This window comes from Sturnira hondurensis, unplaced genomic scaffold (assembly GCF_014824575.4).
Source record: "Sturnira hondurensis isolate 20B ecotype Veracruz unplaced genomic scaffold, ASM1482457v3 Scaffold0017436, whole genome shotgun sequence".
Classification (NCBI taxonomy): Eukaryota; Metazoa; Chordata; class Mammalia; order Chiroptera; family Phyllostomidae; genus Sturnira; species Sturnira hondurensis.
The window spans coordinates 4,856,998-4,871,532 of record NW_028090067.1 but is presented as its reverse complement, the minus strand read 5'-3'; the positions used below and the strand labels follow the sequence as shown (position 1 = coordinate 4,871,532).

At 40.4% G+C, this 14,535-nt stretch overlaps 1 protein-coding gene across 1 annotated transcript in view; it reads right to left on the bottom strand.

Moving 5' to 3' along the window:
• The window catches only part of CFAP54 (cilia and flagella associated protein 54), a 259,785-nt gene that overhangs the window by 169,018 nt on the left and 76,232 nt on the right, over nucleotides 1-14,535 (bottom strand). The window contains exons 23-25 of the mRNA XM_037068126.1: nucleotides 6,982-7,118; nucleotides 3,887-4,034; nucleotides 2,113-2,268 (exon numbers count right to left, since the gene is read on the bottom strand). Coding sequence (XP_036924021.1) covers nucleotides 2,113-2,268; nucleotides 3,887-4,034; nucleotides 6,982-7,118 — 441 coding nt within the window. The remainder of the gene's footprint in view (nucleotides 1-2,112; nucleotides 2,269-3,886; nucleotides 4,035-6,981; nucleotides 7,119-14,535) is intronic.

Below are 14,535 nucleotides of genomic sequence, written 5' to 3'. Positions count from 1 at the left end.
GGGGAGTGGGCTGGGATGGGAGTAAAAGAAAGAAAACTGTACTTGAAAAATAATTAAATAAAAAATATATAAAATATATATATATAAAATAAAGAATCCCAAACAAACAAAAAAAAATCCATTTTCTTTCCACTAAATTCAAATGCCAATTTCTACCATACATTTCATTCTCATATATACTGAGGTCTATTTCTGGACTCTCTTCTCTGTTCCACTCATCTTTTCCTATTCTAAACAATATAATTTAATTAGAAATTGCACTCCTATGGCTTTTTCGCACACCTATAACCCATTCTGAGCTGCAGCTAAAGGCGTCCTGATTCGGTGGGGTCCTGAAGGGTGACAGTGGACTATCCTGACCTGACCAGCTGAGCACCAATCACAGCGGCCGTGCCTAATGTGGTAGCTTTGCTGGCGCACCTTACAAGGCATGCACCAATATGGTTAGTGTTTCCTTTCCAGCCTCTGGGGAAGAAGAACCAGAAGCTCCCATTCACATTGAGCAGGTAAGAGCGAACACTTGGAGTCTTACCCCAGGGCAATGATAACTCTCCCACCTGCTGACATAATAGTTTATAAAAGGATCTGAACTTTCTGGACATTTCTCAAAACAAAACATTAGACCAATATATCAATAACATTATGTTAGTCAGACCTAATGAGAAAGAAATGGCAAGTACCCTAAAGACCTTGGTACAATGCATGCCCTCCAGACAGCAGGAAAAAACCCTTTGGAGATTCAGGGGCCTGACACATTAATAAAATACATATCCGGAACATGCCGAGGACCCCCCCCTCCCCCCCACCCCCCGCTCCAAAGTTGGCCTGGCATCTCTCATCTCTCAAACAGAAAGGACAACGCCAGGTATACACCTTCGGATTCAGGAGGGAGAATATTTTACATTTGAAAATACTGCTGCAATCCATTGACAAACGACATGGGGGCTGTTAGTCTGGATTCCGAATGCTGGAAGCCTATCTCTCCGGCAGCGGAACTGCAGGAGGCCAGGAACTCGGGAGAGGAAGGCCTGTCGGACTCCAGCAGAGCCACTCCAAGGTGAGCACTTGTCAAGTTACTTTAGCCGTCTGGTGAGTTTCCTCAATAGTGAATTTTAAATGTTTATTATTTTGCACACGTTCACGCACATCTTCTTGGCTTTCAAAATCTGAATCCGTGAGGATGATGACAGAAATGATGGTGATGATGGTAACGGTCTGCACCATCAGCAGCAAACCCTCCTCTCATTGCATCCCTGTGGTAGGCAGGACCTGACAGGTAAGCCCTGGATAACCCCTCCCTTCAAGGGTAGGTAAGCCCTGAGAATGTGAAGGCACAGCCTCACCTCTGACTACGTTTTACATTACATAAGACTCCTCGGGCCAATTTGCGGGACTCCCCTGCCTGCCTTGAAGCAGCAAACTGCCATATTGGGGCATGGAATTGTCATCAGCCTTTAGGGGCCAAACCTCCTTTTCCACAATCACGAGAACATCAATTTTCTCAACAACTCGTGAGCTTGGAAGAACCCTGAGCCCCACATGAGATCGCAGCCCTGATTTCAGCCTGATGAGCCGTGGAGCGGGTCCAGCTTCCTGGTCCACAGACACTGTGACGCAGCAAATGGGCGCTGTTCCAAGTCACTACGTGCACACTGACTTGTTAGGGAGCATGGACAGCGAATACAACCCTGCCCACCAAAGCATCCTCAAGTTCTCCATCACTGAGATCAAGCATGTTTTCTTGGGTCACCCAGCAATCCCCCCGCCAGAGGGTAACTTTAGCAATATGCTTTGACTACATATTGCTGCTTCTAATACTATAAGAACATAAATACCAAATGAAATCTAAAAGCCTAGAGAAGCAGATGCCAATATTTAAATACGGACAGCAATGGGGCTATTTTCAGAGAAACAAGTCTCAAGTCCTTACTTATATGTCTGCCCAGGCATATCAATTAAATCACTAAAATGTTTTTAACTCACAAAATGGTGTAATACTGTTATTTATACTTTATAGGAGACACACTCTTTTTTCCTTTTCCAACGTGCATTGTTGAGTTGCCTTTGTAGAGATACCCTTACCTATGGGGAGAGGGGAAGGAACGCTCTCACCTGTACGACAGGTACCAGGACAATATTGTGGTAGATTATAGGAGCAAGGAGGCCATAACACTGAGTCACAGCTTGAAGGGCGTAACTGGAATCATTTAGGTAGTTGCTAAGCTCCAATGCTACTAATACTCTCTCACATTCAATTAGCCTGGCGATCTGTAAAGAAGCAGGTATTGTTACACAAGTTGAGGGTCAGGTGCTTAACTAATGTGTCTCTAGGGAAAACAAAGGTAGGAAATGTGATCCCTGTGGCTTAGCAACAATATTAATGTTGGTTTGCAGAAAAATCTAAATTGAGGAACAACACTAACTCCCAAATAAAGCTACACAAGAATAACGTAATCTTAGACTTAAATTTCAGAATTTTGTGTAACATAATACATATACCACTAGTAACAGAAACTGGTAAGATAAAATCTTGGCTATAGATTAATGTTAGAAAAAATGGAGTTGTTATAAAAACATAGATGATAAGAAATCATCACTAAAATATTTCCCCCACTTGATTATCAGAGTCCATTTCCCTTCTGGATTTGTGAGAAAACAGTAAATTTTCAGTAAAGCAAACTAATCTTCCGTTAGAATTTTCCTACTTAAATAAAAATGATATAATATGTAAACATAGACACTAGAAAAGAATAAGAAGCTTATCTTACTTCTCCTTCACCTCTTTGGAGGGAGGTTTCATTATATTTCGGTGCATATACATACAAGATTTCTCACAAAGAAAACTGTATGAGTGGCAACCAGAAATTTCCATACCACAAACTATTGCTCCAATGGCAGTCTAGCATTCTGGAGGTCACTGACCTACTTAAGGAGAGCCTTGACCTTCAGACTGAGTGCTGAAAGGAGACACCGAATGCAGTGCAGCATCAGCAGGGCCATGGTGGTGAGTGCTTTGGCGCTACAAGACTGTGGACTTGTCTTGGGCAGAGGGTCATGTTTTTGTTTCACTTTCATATTCACAGAAACTAGCACAAGCTCATTCAAGAATTTATTGGTGAACTAATGAATAGATGGATGGGGAGGAAAAAGCAACTGTGAAAAAACTAACCAAAAAATGGCAAAACTGTCTCCATATATCTAAAGTGAGTAAAGAAGGAAGGAGATAGAAGAGTAACCTCATTCTGAAATGAAAAAATTATAGGACTGTTATTAAAAGCAAGAGCATTATAAGGTTGTAGATGTGCATAGAACGATGTCTGTAAGCAGCCTGAGAAGCTATCAGTAGAAGACAGGCTAAGTTCCTGCCCCTGTTCGGGAACACAGTATTACAATAAAAAAGAATTTGGTCATTGGCATGTACCACCATGAAAATATGTCCAGGATATATCACAAAAAATGTTTCAAAGTCAAGATGCAGGACAGCAAATATATCATGATGCCATTTTTGTCAAAATAATAAAAGTAGCTAACAAATTTAGCTCTGCATATTTTTAAATTAGAGAAATAATATGAAACAAAAATGTACTATTCTTAAGGGCAACAGGATTATAATGGTTTCACTTTATGGATTATACATTTTTTTAATATTTGAAATGTATACTACTTTTATGTAGGAAAAGAATATGTTGAAAAACAAAAAACAAAACAAACAACCCGCAGGGAGGTGATTCCCACACGGCATTTCAAAGAAGCCAGCACAAACGTACAATGGCCCCTCAGTCCATTCACAACCAGGATTGGCATTCCCCCCAAGAAAATGAATTTCAAACATCGAGAAACAAATAAAGGAAAATTGGCACATTTTTAGTCATTTTCATTCACTTACTTGTTGAGAAGGAAAAATCTCATTGCCTTTGATATTATCACAGAAAAGATTTTCTTCTTTGATTTTAATGTCACTTGTTACAAAAATATTTCTAAGAAAAAGGTACAAGAGGATTGAAGAAGTCTCTGCCAAAATATCGGAATGTAACCTGCAAAAGGACGTAAATCACATCACAGGTTTAAAAATAAAATGATGTAGCGTGCGAACTTGCCTCTTGGGATTGATTTGTTTGTAGCATCTACACAGTGGTCCCAAGATAGCAGCAGAAAATCGGGGAGCAGCTATTCTCGTACAGTGTTGGAGTTGAAACAAAGACTGTCCTTAACAACAAGTGCACAACTAAGAAAACTAAGCTGCTGACATAGTCTGTCTTGGATTCATAAAAATAACTATTGTCAAAGCTTTCTGGTTCTAATACATAAAGTTCTTTTTAATCAATATAATGAAACCACTACCGATATTCAGACATTAGGAAAACAGGCCCAATAATTAATGAACTTTTCAAAAACGAGGGTATTTATAGCAGAATCAGCCATGGAGAGGCAGGGAAGGGAGAAACTTTTAGAACATTCCTAATTATCTTTTCTAAGCTGCAGTCGGCGGTGCCAGCCAATGGCAAAACTGGGAACTATACAGTCTTCCTTCTTTGTCCCCACTATTCCCTTCCTTACCCTTAGCCTTCCTTGGTGACAAACCCTCCCTTCTAGACCGCAGGTTTACCTACTCTCCATACACCCCATTCCTATAAAACAAGAGTCTAACATCAGTAATTCACACCTGAAGATCATCTGCTATACCACATTAAACTCGAAAATTACCTTTGCCGGGAGAATTTTGGTTCTCCCGCTCTCCTCGTCCTCATGCTGGCCGTCAGAACCCGGACATGCTTGGTACTTCCACACCATCACCTCCTCCTGGCTCCATGTCCTTCCCACCCAGCTCAGAATCTGGCAGTCCTTCTGATAGCGGTCTCTCTAGCCCTTTAGATTCTGCACCCCTTATTTTATGCAATAATCAATTTGCCTGACCTCGCACATATGTCCCTGACCATTTTTTTCTATGCCTGCCACAATGCACAATAAGTTATTTACTAATGCATTCTCATTCACTCTTTTTTTCATCCAAACTATCATTTTGTGGATACCTACTGTACACAAGACACTGTGCTAGGACTTGGGATACCAGGACGAATCAAAAGTAGCCCTTAGAAACAGGATCTGAGCTCCACTACAATTCACGTTATGTGACAGCAACTGAGTCGTTGGTGCTTCTCAGCAACACTTCCATTTCCCCATGACATCGCCTTGCTCACATTCTCCACAACCAATGTGCTGAACCCCTTCTTCGCCACCCCACGTGCTTTGCTGTCACCCTGGCTCTGGCACAGTGCCTGCATCACCTGTAACTCCTTGTACTGTCAACCTCTTCCTCTCCCCTGGCTCCTTTCCCTTCTCCCTTCAAAAGTCTTTCCTTAAGCATGCCTTCCCCCTCAAGCTTCTTCCCACTTTCCTTTTTTCTTTACTGCCAAACCTCACATCCATAATATGCCTATAACAATTCTCCATTTTCAATTATTCCTTCGCCAATTGCAAAAGGTTTCTGTCCCATCATAGTACAAAAATGACTCTCTTGAACTAACCAAGGGCCTCCTAAATTACCAACTCTAAAAGCCTCTTCTCAGTTTACATCCTGCCCGACCTCTCTGTAGCGTTCTATTAGACAGCTGCTCTACCTGACCTTGCACTAGCATTCAATCCTGCTGGCCAGTCCCTCTGAGGTGATGCTCTTGCTGCCCTTGGCAGTACACTTTCCCATACTCTCACTTTCTGGACTGCTCCTTTCCAACAGCCTTCCTTGGTTCCATCTCTGTTTCTGTCCCTTAAATGTAAAGATACCCAGGGTTCAAACTCCAGCCTTCTACCTGTTCTGCTAAATAAGTCATTCCCTGGGGGACATTATTCATTGTCACAATTTCCATGATGACCTCAAAGGACAAGTTCTAATCTGTATCTGTTGCCTTGACCTCACTCCTAGATGTCAGCACTAAATATCCAACTACCTACTGGATATCGCCTATCTCCAAAAGCATCTTGCTAGAAAACTAACCTCAAACTATGCTCAATCCAAGTCATTATCTTCCTACAAAAACAAGCCCCACCTGTCATGTTCCTTTAGTAAATGTAATAGGCTTCCCAGCCAGGTAACCCTGGAAATCCCATTTCTCCTGTCTCTCCTCCTCCTGAGTTTCATAAGATATTCCAAGTCCTGTCTCCTCCTCCAAAATGCCTCTCAGCTCTACCTCCCAGAGCATCTAGCATCCTTGTACACAGCAAATGCTAAGCCTATAGCTTTTAACTGAAGTGTAATTATACCTGAATGTGAACAAGCATTATCAATGCCTTTATTCACCACAATTTGTACTTTCAGCTCACTATCTTTGAGGAGTGACGGGTTTCATCTTCTTATCAAAGAAATTTCAGACATTAATCAGTAGGTGAAGGAGACTATTGTTGTTTCTGAACTTGAAGACAGCCAGAAATCACACCAATGCTCATTTCTCAAGCTGCTCCTAAACTTTGTTCACATCTTTTGAAGTGAAAAAATTGGAAGTAAAGCAAAGAACGGCCTGTGGTTTTATTTATGGCTTCTACTGGCCTGTTTGAAGTTGCTGACGGTCTAAGCCTCAAAGCTTCTTCAAGGCAAGGAAAGCCTGTTTACCCTAATAGTCTACCCTCCATCAGACCCTAACCTTACCCTGAACCTGACCTTCTCTGTTACAAACATTCCCTGTAATATTCGTGTTTTATAGTATAACTGGCATTACCTTGGCTAGTGTTTGGTATTTTTTATAACTTTCATTAACTTATATTCAGAATGCATTCACATTCCTGCAGTGGTTTTTTTTTTTATTCTAGTAAAAAAGTTTCTAACAAAAGCTCAAGACCCTGAAATGTTCATGTTTATTAAAAACTGATTGAAAACAGTTTTATATGGACTATCTTAATGTGAAATTGAAAGTAAATTAACCCTAGGTTTCACTCCCAACACCTAATTTCAAAAGGAAATTAATATTTTAAGTGAATATTTCTAATTACCTTCTCTGTGTAATAGTCATTATATTGCTTAAACAAATAACAGATTGTTCATTGTGAGGTGGTGAAGCAACAAAATAATCCCAGACGGGTGAGAAAACTTTCTTAGCCAGCTCATAGTCACCAATCTGATAGGCAACCTGCAACAGAAAGTACATAATCTTATGCAATATTTTTATTTGTGAAATGTACCTTTTAAACAAGAGAAGGTTCTATCACACACTAATTCCACATAGTTATTCACATTTGCTGCTCTGTTCTGCAGTGCCACAGTAAGGTAATGACAGCCACTGGCGAGGGAGACAGACACATTTTGAAATCTCTTTTATTTCTAAATTGCATGGAAATTTGAAACTCTGCAAGGATGTTTCGAATTCTCATAAGCAAAACAAAGATCACATCTGAGCCAAATTAATTTCATTTTCATCTATCTCCGCAGTGCACTCCATTTATTATAGACACAGTTATAATGAACAATCTGTTCCAGGAGAAACAATCAGATTTCCCAAACCCAAAATATGAAATCTACTTCATTCTCTTCTGGTCCTGACTGGCACTTCCGGGGCTTTTGAGCAACAAAGGGCTCACAGCTGAAAAGGGTGAAGAACAAAGCAGACATGCCTCCAAGAAGCCATGATATATTTTACTTTCAACCCATTCAACATTAGGCAAAATAACAGATTTTACTTGTAAAATCTAAAAGCTCTATAGAAGAAAAATCAGCATATCTATTTCTTTTGGTAGAATACATTTCTTTAAAGATATTCCTAAGAATTACTCTATTTTTATATGGGTACAAGTTATATGCTGCTTCAAATCCTTAATGTCAGCAAGTAAAACATAAAGAATAAATAAATTCATTGAATTAAGTATGTAGATGACATGTTGCTAGATTACATTCCACTCAAGGGAATAGTTTACCGAGCCAGAACTTTTAAATCTTCCAGGTCAGCACTCAAAATTGACCAGCCCATGAACTTTTATGAAGTTTCTACTGTGTGATAAGCACAGTAAAAATAGATTCTTAAAGCTTACGATGATCTCATATTCCATGAAACTGTAATCAAGTTACAGATAGATATAAAACACATGAAATCACAGAAAAACTACAAAGATATGGTAATAATTGTGGAGGCTTAGAAATGAAGAAATAAAGACTTCGAGGAGGACGCAGGGCTCCAGTTCAACCCTAGGAAGAGATAAGACTCAGAGGCCATAGTTCAGACGGAATCTGAGTAAGGCCTGGTAGTAAACATCCCCCCAGCGCAGTTAGGAGAGACCCGAAAGGCAGATCAGTGTTTGGAGAGAAGCAGGCAATATGACTGGACAGGTAGAGTGGGACATCACTTCAGAAGGTCCTGAAAGTTGGGGAGACATATTAAAAGATGTCCAGTACAAAAGGGAGCACTTTCTGTGCATTCTTGTACTGACCCCTTGATACAGCTCTATTAAGTAAGTTCTTTTACCACCCTCGCTTTTCAGATGAGAACACCAGGGCATCGGGAAGTTAAATAATTTGAACAGAGCCTGACACTCAGTAAGAAGAGTGGAGCAAAGACTTGGAGTGGAAACTGGGTCACTTTTCTGGGCTGCATTTATCAAATAAAGAAGTGGACTAAGTGGTACCTAAAACACCATCTAATTCTAAGACTTCCATGGGAAAAAATAACAGATGATATACAATAGGGTTGGTGAAACTGTAAATGAATGTGCTTTCCTTTTAAAGGCAATCTATATTCTTTTGAAAAATAACATTATTTATCCAATGAATGAACACTGTGAAATAAAAAAGATACCTTGATAAAACTATGCTTTATAAAATCATGACTTTTTGTTGGTTTACAGAGGAGTGCCAGGCTATGTGTTCAAAGACAGGTAACTGGTAGTGATGTGCAGCATGGATTTTAGACAGGATGAGGTTAAAATGAAAACGAAGCGCTAAAGACTAATGCAATAATGAGGTATGGTAGAAACTTCAATACATGACCTCCACCGGGCTCCCAGAACTCCACACTCTTTATTTTTCTGCAAAGGCCGCATTCCCTCTCAGTTACCTATGCGAGCTCCTCCTCTTTCCCCCAACTTATATTCCCCCAACCTGTTTATATCGGCTACAGAGTCTGGTCTTTGGACCTCTCCCCTTCTACACGGAAGTAAGTACACACTTACTTCCTTGGTGATACCAGTCAGCGCCATGGCTTTATCACGTGACTCCTCTCAAATCCCTCTCCTGCCCAGACCTCTGTCTCTCCCAAACTCTAGATTCATACATCTAAGTGCTCGACAATTCTCTCTGAATATCCAATAATATGTAATATCTTAGCTCAGCAGGTCCAAAACTGAATTTCGGAACTTCCCCTGCCCAAATCGACACTTCCCACAGCCTTCGCCAACTCAGCAGGTGTCAACTCTATCCTTCCAGTTTGCCAGCTAAGTATCTTAGAGTCGTCTTTTACTTTTCTCTTTACATTAGTTCCATCAGGAATTCTTGTTAACACCTCCCTTAAGACATACCCAGACTCTGACCACTTCTCACCACATCAGCTTCTATCGCTCTGGCCAAGCCACCTTCCTCTCTGGATTAGCGCAACAGAGAGGCCCCTCTGCTTCCACCCTTACCCCCTTATGGTCTACTCCCAACACAGCAGTCAGGGCGAGCCTTTAAAAACGTATCACATTATATCATGCTACTACTCAAAACCCTCCATTTCACTCAAGGTAAAAGCCAAAGTTCTGACAATGGTCTAAAAGTCTTTTCTGGATCTTTTTTTCACTCCCCACAGGCCCCTCGGCTCTAGCCGTACTGGCCTCCTTTATATTTATAAAACATACCAGGTGCACTTCTGAAAAGCTGAGGGCTTTTGCTCTCTCGTTCTGCAGAATGCTCTCCCTCCAAGAGCCTTCCCCTGACCTCTTTCAAGTCTCTGCTCAAATCTCCCCTTCTCTGATCACTCTGTTTAACACTGCAATCAACCTTCCACCATTCCCCCACTTCAGATTTCCAGTTCCTTTTACCACAGTCTTTATTTCCCTGGAACTCATCTTCCAACATAGGAGACAACTTATTTATTTACTTACTATGCTCATTGTTTATTAGTTATCTCCCACCGTGGCATTTTGTTCACCTCGCTTACAACAGTGGTTCTCAAAGTATGGTTCAGTGGCCATCAGTATTAGCATCCCTAGGAACTTGTTAGAAATGCAAAACGCCAGGCCCCACCCCCGATTACGGAGTCGCCCTGTGGCAGCACCCAGCAATTGTTCACCTAGCACTCCAGAGCTCTCTGATGCACACTCAAGTTTGACATCACTAGCCTAGAGCAATGCCTAGTACAGAGTAAACACTGAACCATAATGCGTTAAGTAAATTAAATAATGTGTTGAGTGCATCTTTTCTTAATAATTTCCCTCTACCCAAAGAGGACACCCAGAGGTTGCACTGTGCTATAACATGGTTGACTGGCCCTGGGGGAGTGCCTGACCTAACCTGAGTGCTTTACGGCCCCTGCTTCAAAGCAAGATGGACCCCCCCACCCCCCACCTTGTGTTTGGTTCTGATGTCAAGGCTCATGACCTGGACACGCTTAAACAATTTGAGAGAAAACTTATAACTCACACCAGAGACTTCTAAGAGTTTGGCAGGCACAAGCAGGTCTGGACTCCCTTGGACAGAGCAGAAGGAATGGGTGGGGACTTGATTAGTGGCTGGGGAATAGGAATCAGGCGAGTTCCTGCCAGCTGGGAGGTTTCAATTTCCTGCTGGCATCAAAGACAAGGTAAGCCCAAGGACCTCCCTGTCAGCCTGCTGAAACGTGTGTCCACAGGAAAAAAGAAGGGTGAGGTTTAAAACCAAGTCAGTGGGCAAATATCAAAAGTGAGGTCAGACTCTCTATTACATTAGGCAGGCCTATCACAGTCTCTTTTCCAGGAATTTGGAATCAAGATTAGGAGCCAGCTAGCTGGTCTCTGTTTATAGATGAAATGGGGGGATCCATGAAAATTCAGGAGCTGCCACTTTTCCTCCAAAGATAGAGAGATAAAGAGACTCAGTCCCTGCAGAAAGGAAAAGAAAGCAGCTACATAAGGAAAACTAAAGGCGTGAGACCCAGAGTTGCTCACACTCTGCGGCCTTCTCAGGGTGCGTTCCCTGCAAGCCAGGCTGGTTCCCTTACTTCCAAAGTCTCAACTGAAGCCATAAGTCAAAAAGTATCTAAACAAGGGTTATTGTTGTGGTCACGAGATTAGTTAAGAGAGAGAGAGAGAGAGAGTTCAAAAGAAGAAGAGATGACATCTAGCATAGAACCTGGCAAAAAAAAAACCCAGACATTGATGAAATAACTCATTAATAAATGGATGTGTGGAGAAAGTAGTAATATTTAGAAGATGAGACAGAAAAGAAGAGCTGAAACTTCTTAAAGAGCTTGAAAAATAGGGATGACTATCTTTCTTACCTGGTAGCTTTTTCTTTTATTATTTGAATGGTCATAAGCAAAAGGTAGACATCTACTAATCAATAAATTCATATATGAAGTGGAAAAAATGCATGAACTTTATTTCCCTTTCTCCTGCCACCATTGTGACTGCTGACAAAGCATTCGTGTCCCAACACCAAATTCTACTGTCAACGCCGATCATCAAGGCCCGAGGACACTCCAAACCCGGACAAAGAAGAGACGGGAGGCAGGCAGGCCCTGGAGGAACTGGGCACACGTCAGAGGTCAAGCCCCCGACTTCCCGGGACCCGGGACAGAGCGACAGAAAGGCATGAGCTGGCCCAAGTGACAGGCTTGGCGTCTGCCACTCAGGTGACCTCAGGAAAGTTACTTACCCTCCCTGAGGTACCTTTTCTGGAATTAACTGGAACTGGCAGAGGAAGAATTAAATTAATCTCTGTCTCCTCGGCTATAAAATGAAAGTGATAATGCCCCCTCACACACTTCTTATAATAAAGGGAATGATGAATTTTTAAATGCCTGTCACACAATAGCTTCTTAATAAAGGACAGTCCCCACTTCTTTTTCTCAGCCAGCCACTGTGTCCACTCACTACTTGATTTAATGGTTCAATAATCCAGCAGTAATGTGGCACTTTGTCATATAGCCATTTTACAGACAGGGAAACAGAGACCAAGCAATTTGCCTAAAATTCGGCTCACAGATACCTAATTTTCTGCACTTTGTATCCTATTATCTAGCCATTCCCAACTTGAAAGGGAAGAATAAAACAGTGAAAATAAAAGAGGGGGAAACTGAAAAATATTCACAGAAAATATACTATCCATAAAGGTTTCTCAAAAAACTGCCCAGATTGGCTAAATCCTACAGTAAGGGAAACTTAGTAAAGATTCTCCTGAATTTATTAATACATAAAGATTAATGTTGAGCACAATACAACCTAAAATACCAAGCCAAGTTAATAACGGACATTTAGTGAATATCTCCATATCCTACTATAAGAATATTAATAATATTTTTAAAGAGCTGAATTATCCTGAAACTAAAAGCTAACCACTATCATAAAGACAGACTGCAGTTCCCAAGAGAAAGGTATATTTACTTGTCAGAACCTAAAAGCTTAAACTTTTATAAATTAAGGAGATTTACAAAGTGAGAAAAGTTTGCTTTGGCCATTGAACATGATGAGACAGAATGCTCATAAGCTGCCATAAATGAACCGCAGTGCTGCAAATACAGTGTCAATAAAGACACACAGGTCATTACTTTATGACACTTCTCATTACCCCAGCAGTATAGCTGGGACTAGTTTTATTAACTTTCAATGAAAGTTCTGCAGAATGAAACCCAAGAGTCAAACCACTCCCTGGAGAAAAATTAGGCCTTGATGAAAGACTCTGTTCCTCCCTCTAAAAGAGCTCTCTCATTACAAATCGGGGAGTACAGCAGAGTCCGAGGAAATCCAAACACCAGAAAACCGTGAGCCACTATGACACGCTAAAGCAATGCTAGACAAATCCTGGCAATTGTCTCAATTTCATTTCCTTTGAAAAATATGGTCATATAAAAAGCCACTAAAATCTTAGCTTATAATACCAATCAACTATTAGGAGGAAAAATAGCATAATAAAAACATATTAAAATTTAGAATAGCCATCAGCTCTGAAGTCAATAACAGGCTTAAAATGAGATGCTTGAGACTTAGGTCAATGAGTCACTCTTCCTAGTATCCTATTCACTGGTGACAATTTTTAAGTCAGGAAGTCATTTCAGCAATAATGTTAATTGCTGAGTACATCCACCACTAAAAACAATAATAATATTTATTAAGTGCCTATTTTGTCATAAGTGGGATGGTGAAACATTTGACAGCAATAATTCCACTTAATATTCACAAAAGCTCTGGAAGGTAGCTACTATTATTACTCCAATTTCACAGATGAAATCTTATTTGTCCAGTATCACATGGCTAGTGTGAGGAGCTTGTATTTATTTATTTAATTTTATTTATTTTTTAAAGATTTTATTTATTTATTTTTAGAGAGAAGGTAACGGAGGGAGAAAGAAGAGAGAAACATCAATGTGTGGTTGCCTCTCACGTCCCACTACTGGGGACCTTGCCCACAACCCAGGCATGTGCCCTGACTGGGAATCGAACCAGTGACCCCTTGGTTCAGAGGTTGGTGCTCAATCCACTGAGCCACACCAGCTGGCGGGAGGAGCTTGTATTTAAACTCAGGTCTGTCTGTCCCTGTTAGCCCAGAAATTTTACTTCTATAAATTTATCCTAAGAGAGTAGTCATGAATGCAATCAAAGATTTATATTAAAAATGTGCATTACAGCTTTGCTTGTAACAGCAAAGGACTGGAAAGCAAATACATTTATTTGTCCAACAATGAAGAACTACTAAATAAACTATGATCTAAGATAGATAATATCATGTAGTATTAAAAATTATGTTTTAAAAGAATAATTTAATGGAATGGAAAAGTGTCAGTTACATATTAAATGAAAATATCAGAATATAAAGGAATGTGATTAAAATTACATAGACATAAATTCATACACAGATGTGTATACATACATGTATACACACCCATACACACAAACGACAGGATAACTCTGGATCTCTCAACACTGGCACTACTGACATTTTGAACTCAATAATCCTTTGTCTGGGGGTCCGTTGCTGTCCTTTCCGGGGCAGGATGCTCCTCAGCACCCGGGCCTCTGCCCTCAAGACCGTGATAACCCAAACGTCTCCTGGGAGCCAAAAGTGCCCCAGGTTAAGAACTGCTCCTCTGAATGATAACAGGTAACATCCTTTTTTTAATTTTTTGTGCATTTCAGTATTTTACAAAATTTCTCAAATTAATGCGTGTTAACATTTATAATCTGGATTTATAATCCAGAAAAAATGTTACTATTAAAAGCAAACTCACTAAGAAAGAACGATTCCTATTTTATGAGACTAAACAGCAATAATGGAAAACATGTATTACAGGAGCTTCAGAATATCTGTTGTGATTTTTTTTCCCATCAGAAATTACTTAGTAACTGCTCATTGGAAAAACATATAAAGCAAAACAGTCAGCAGAAGTC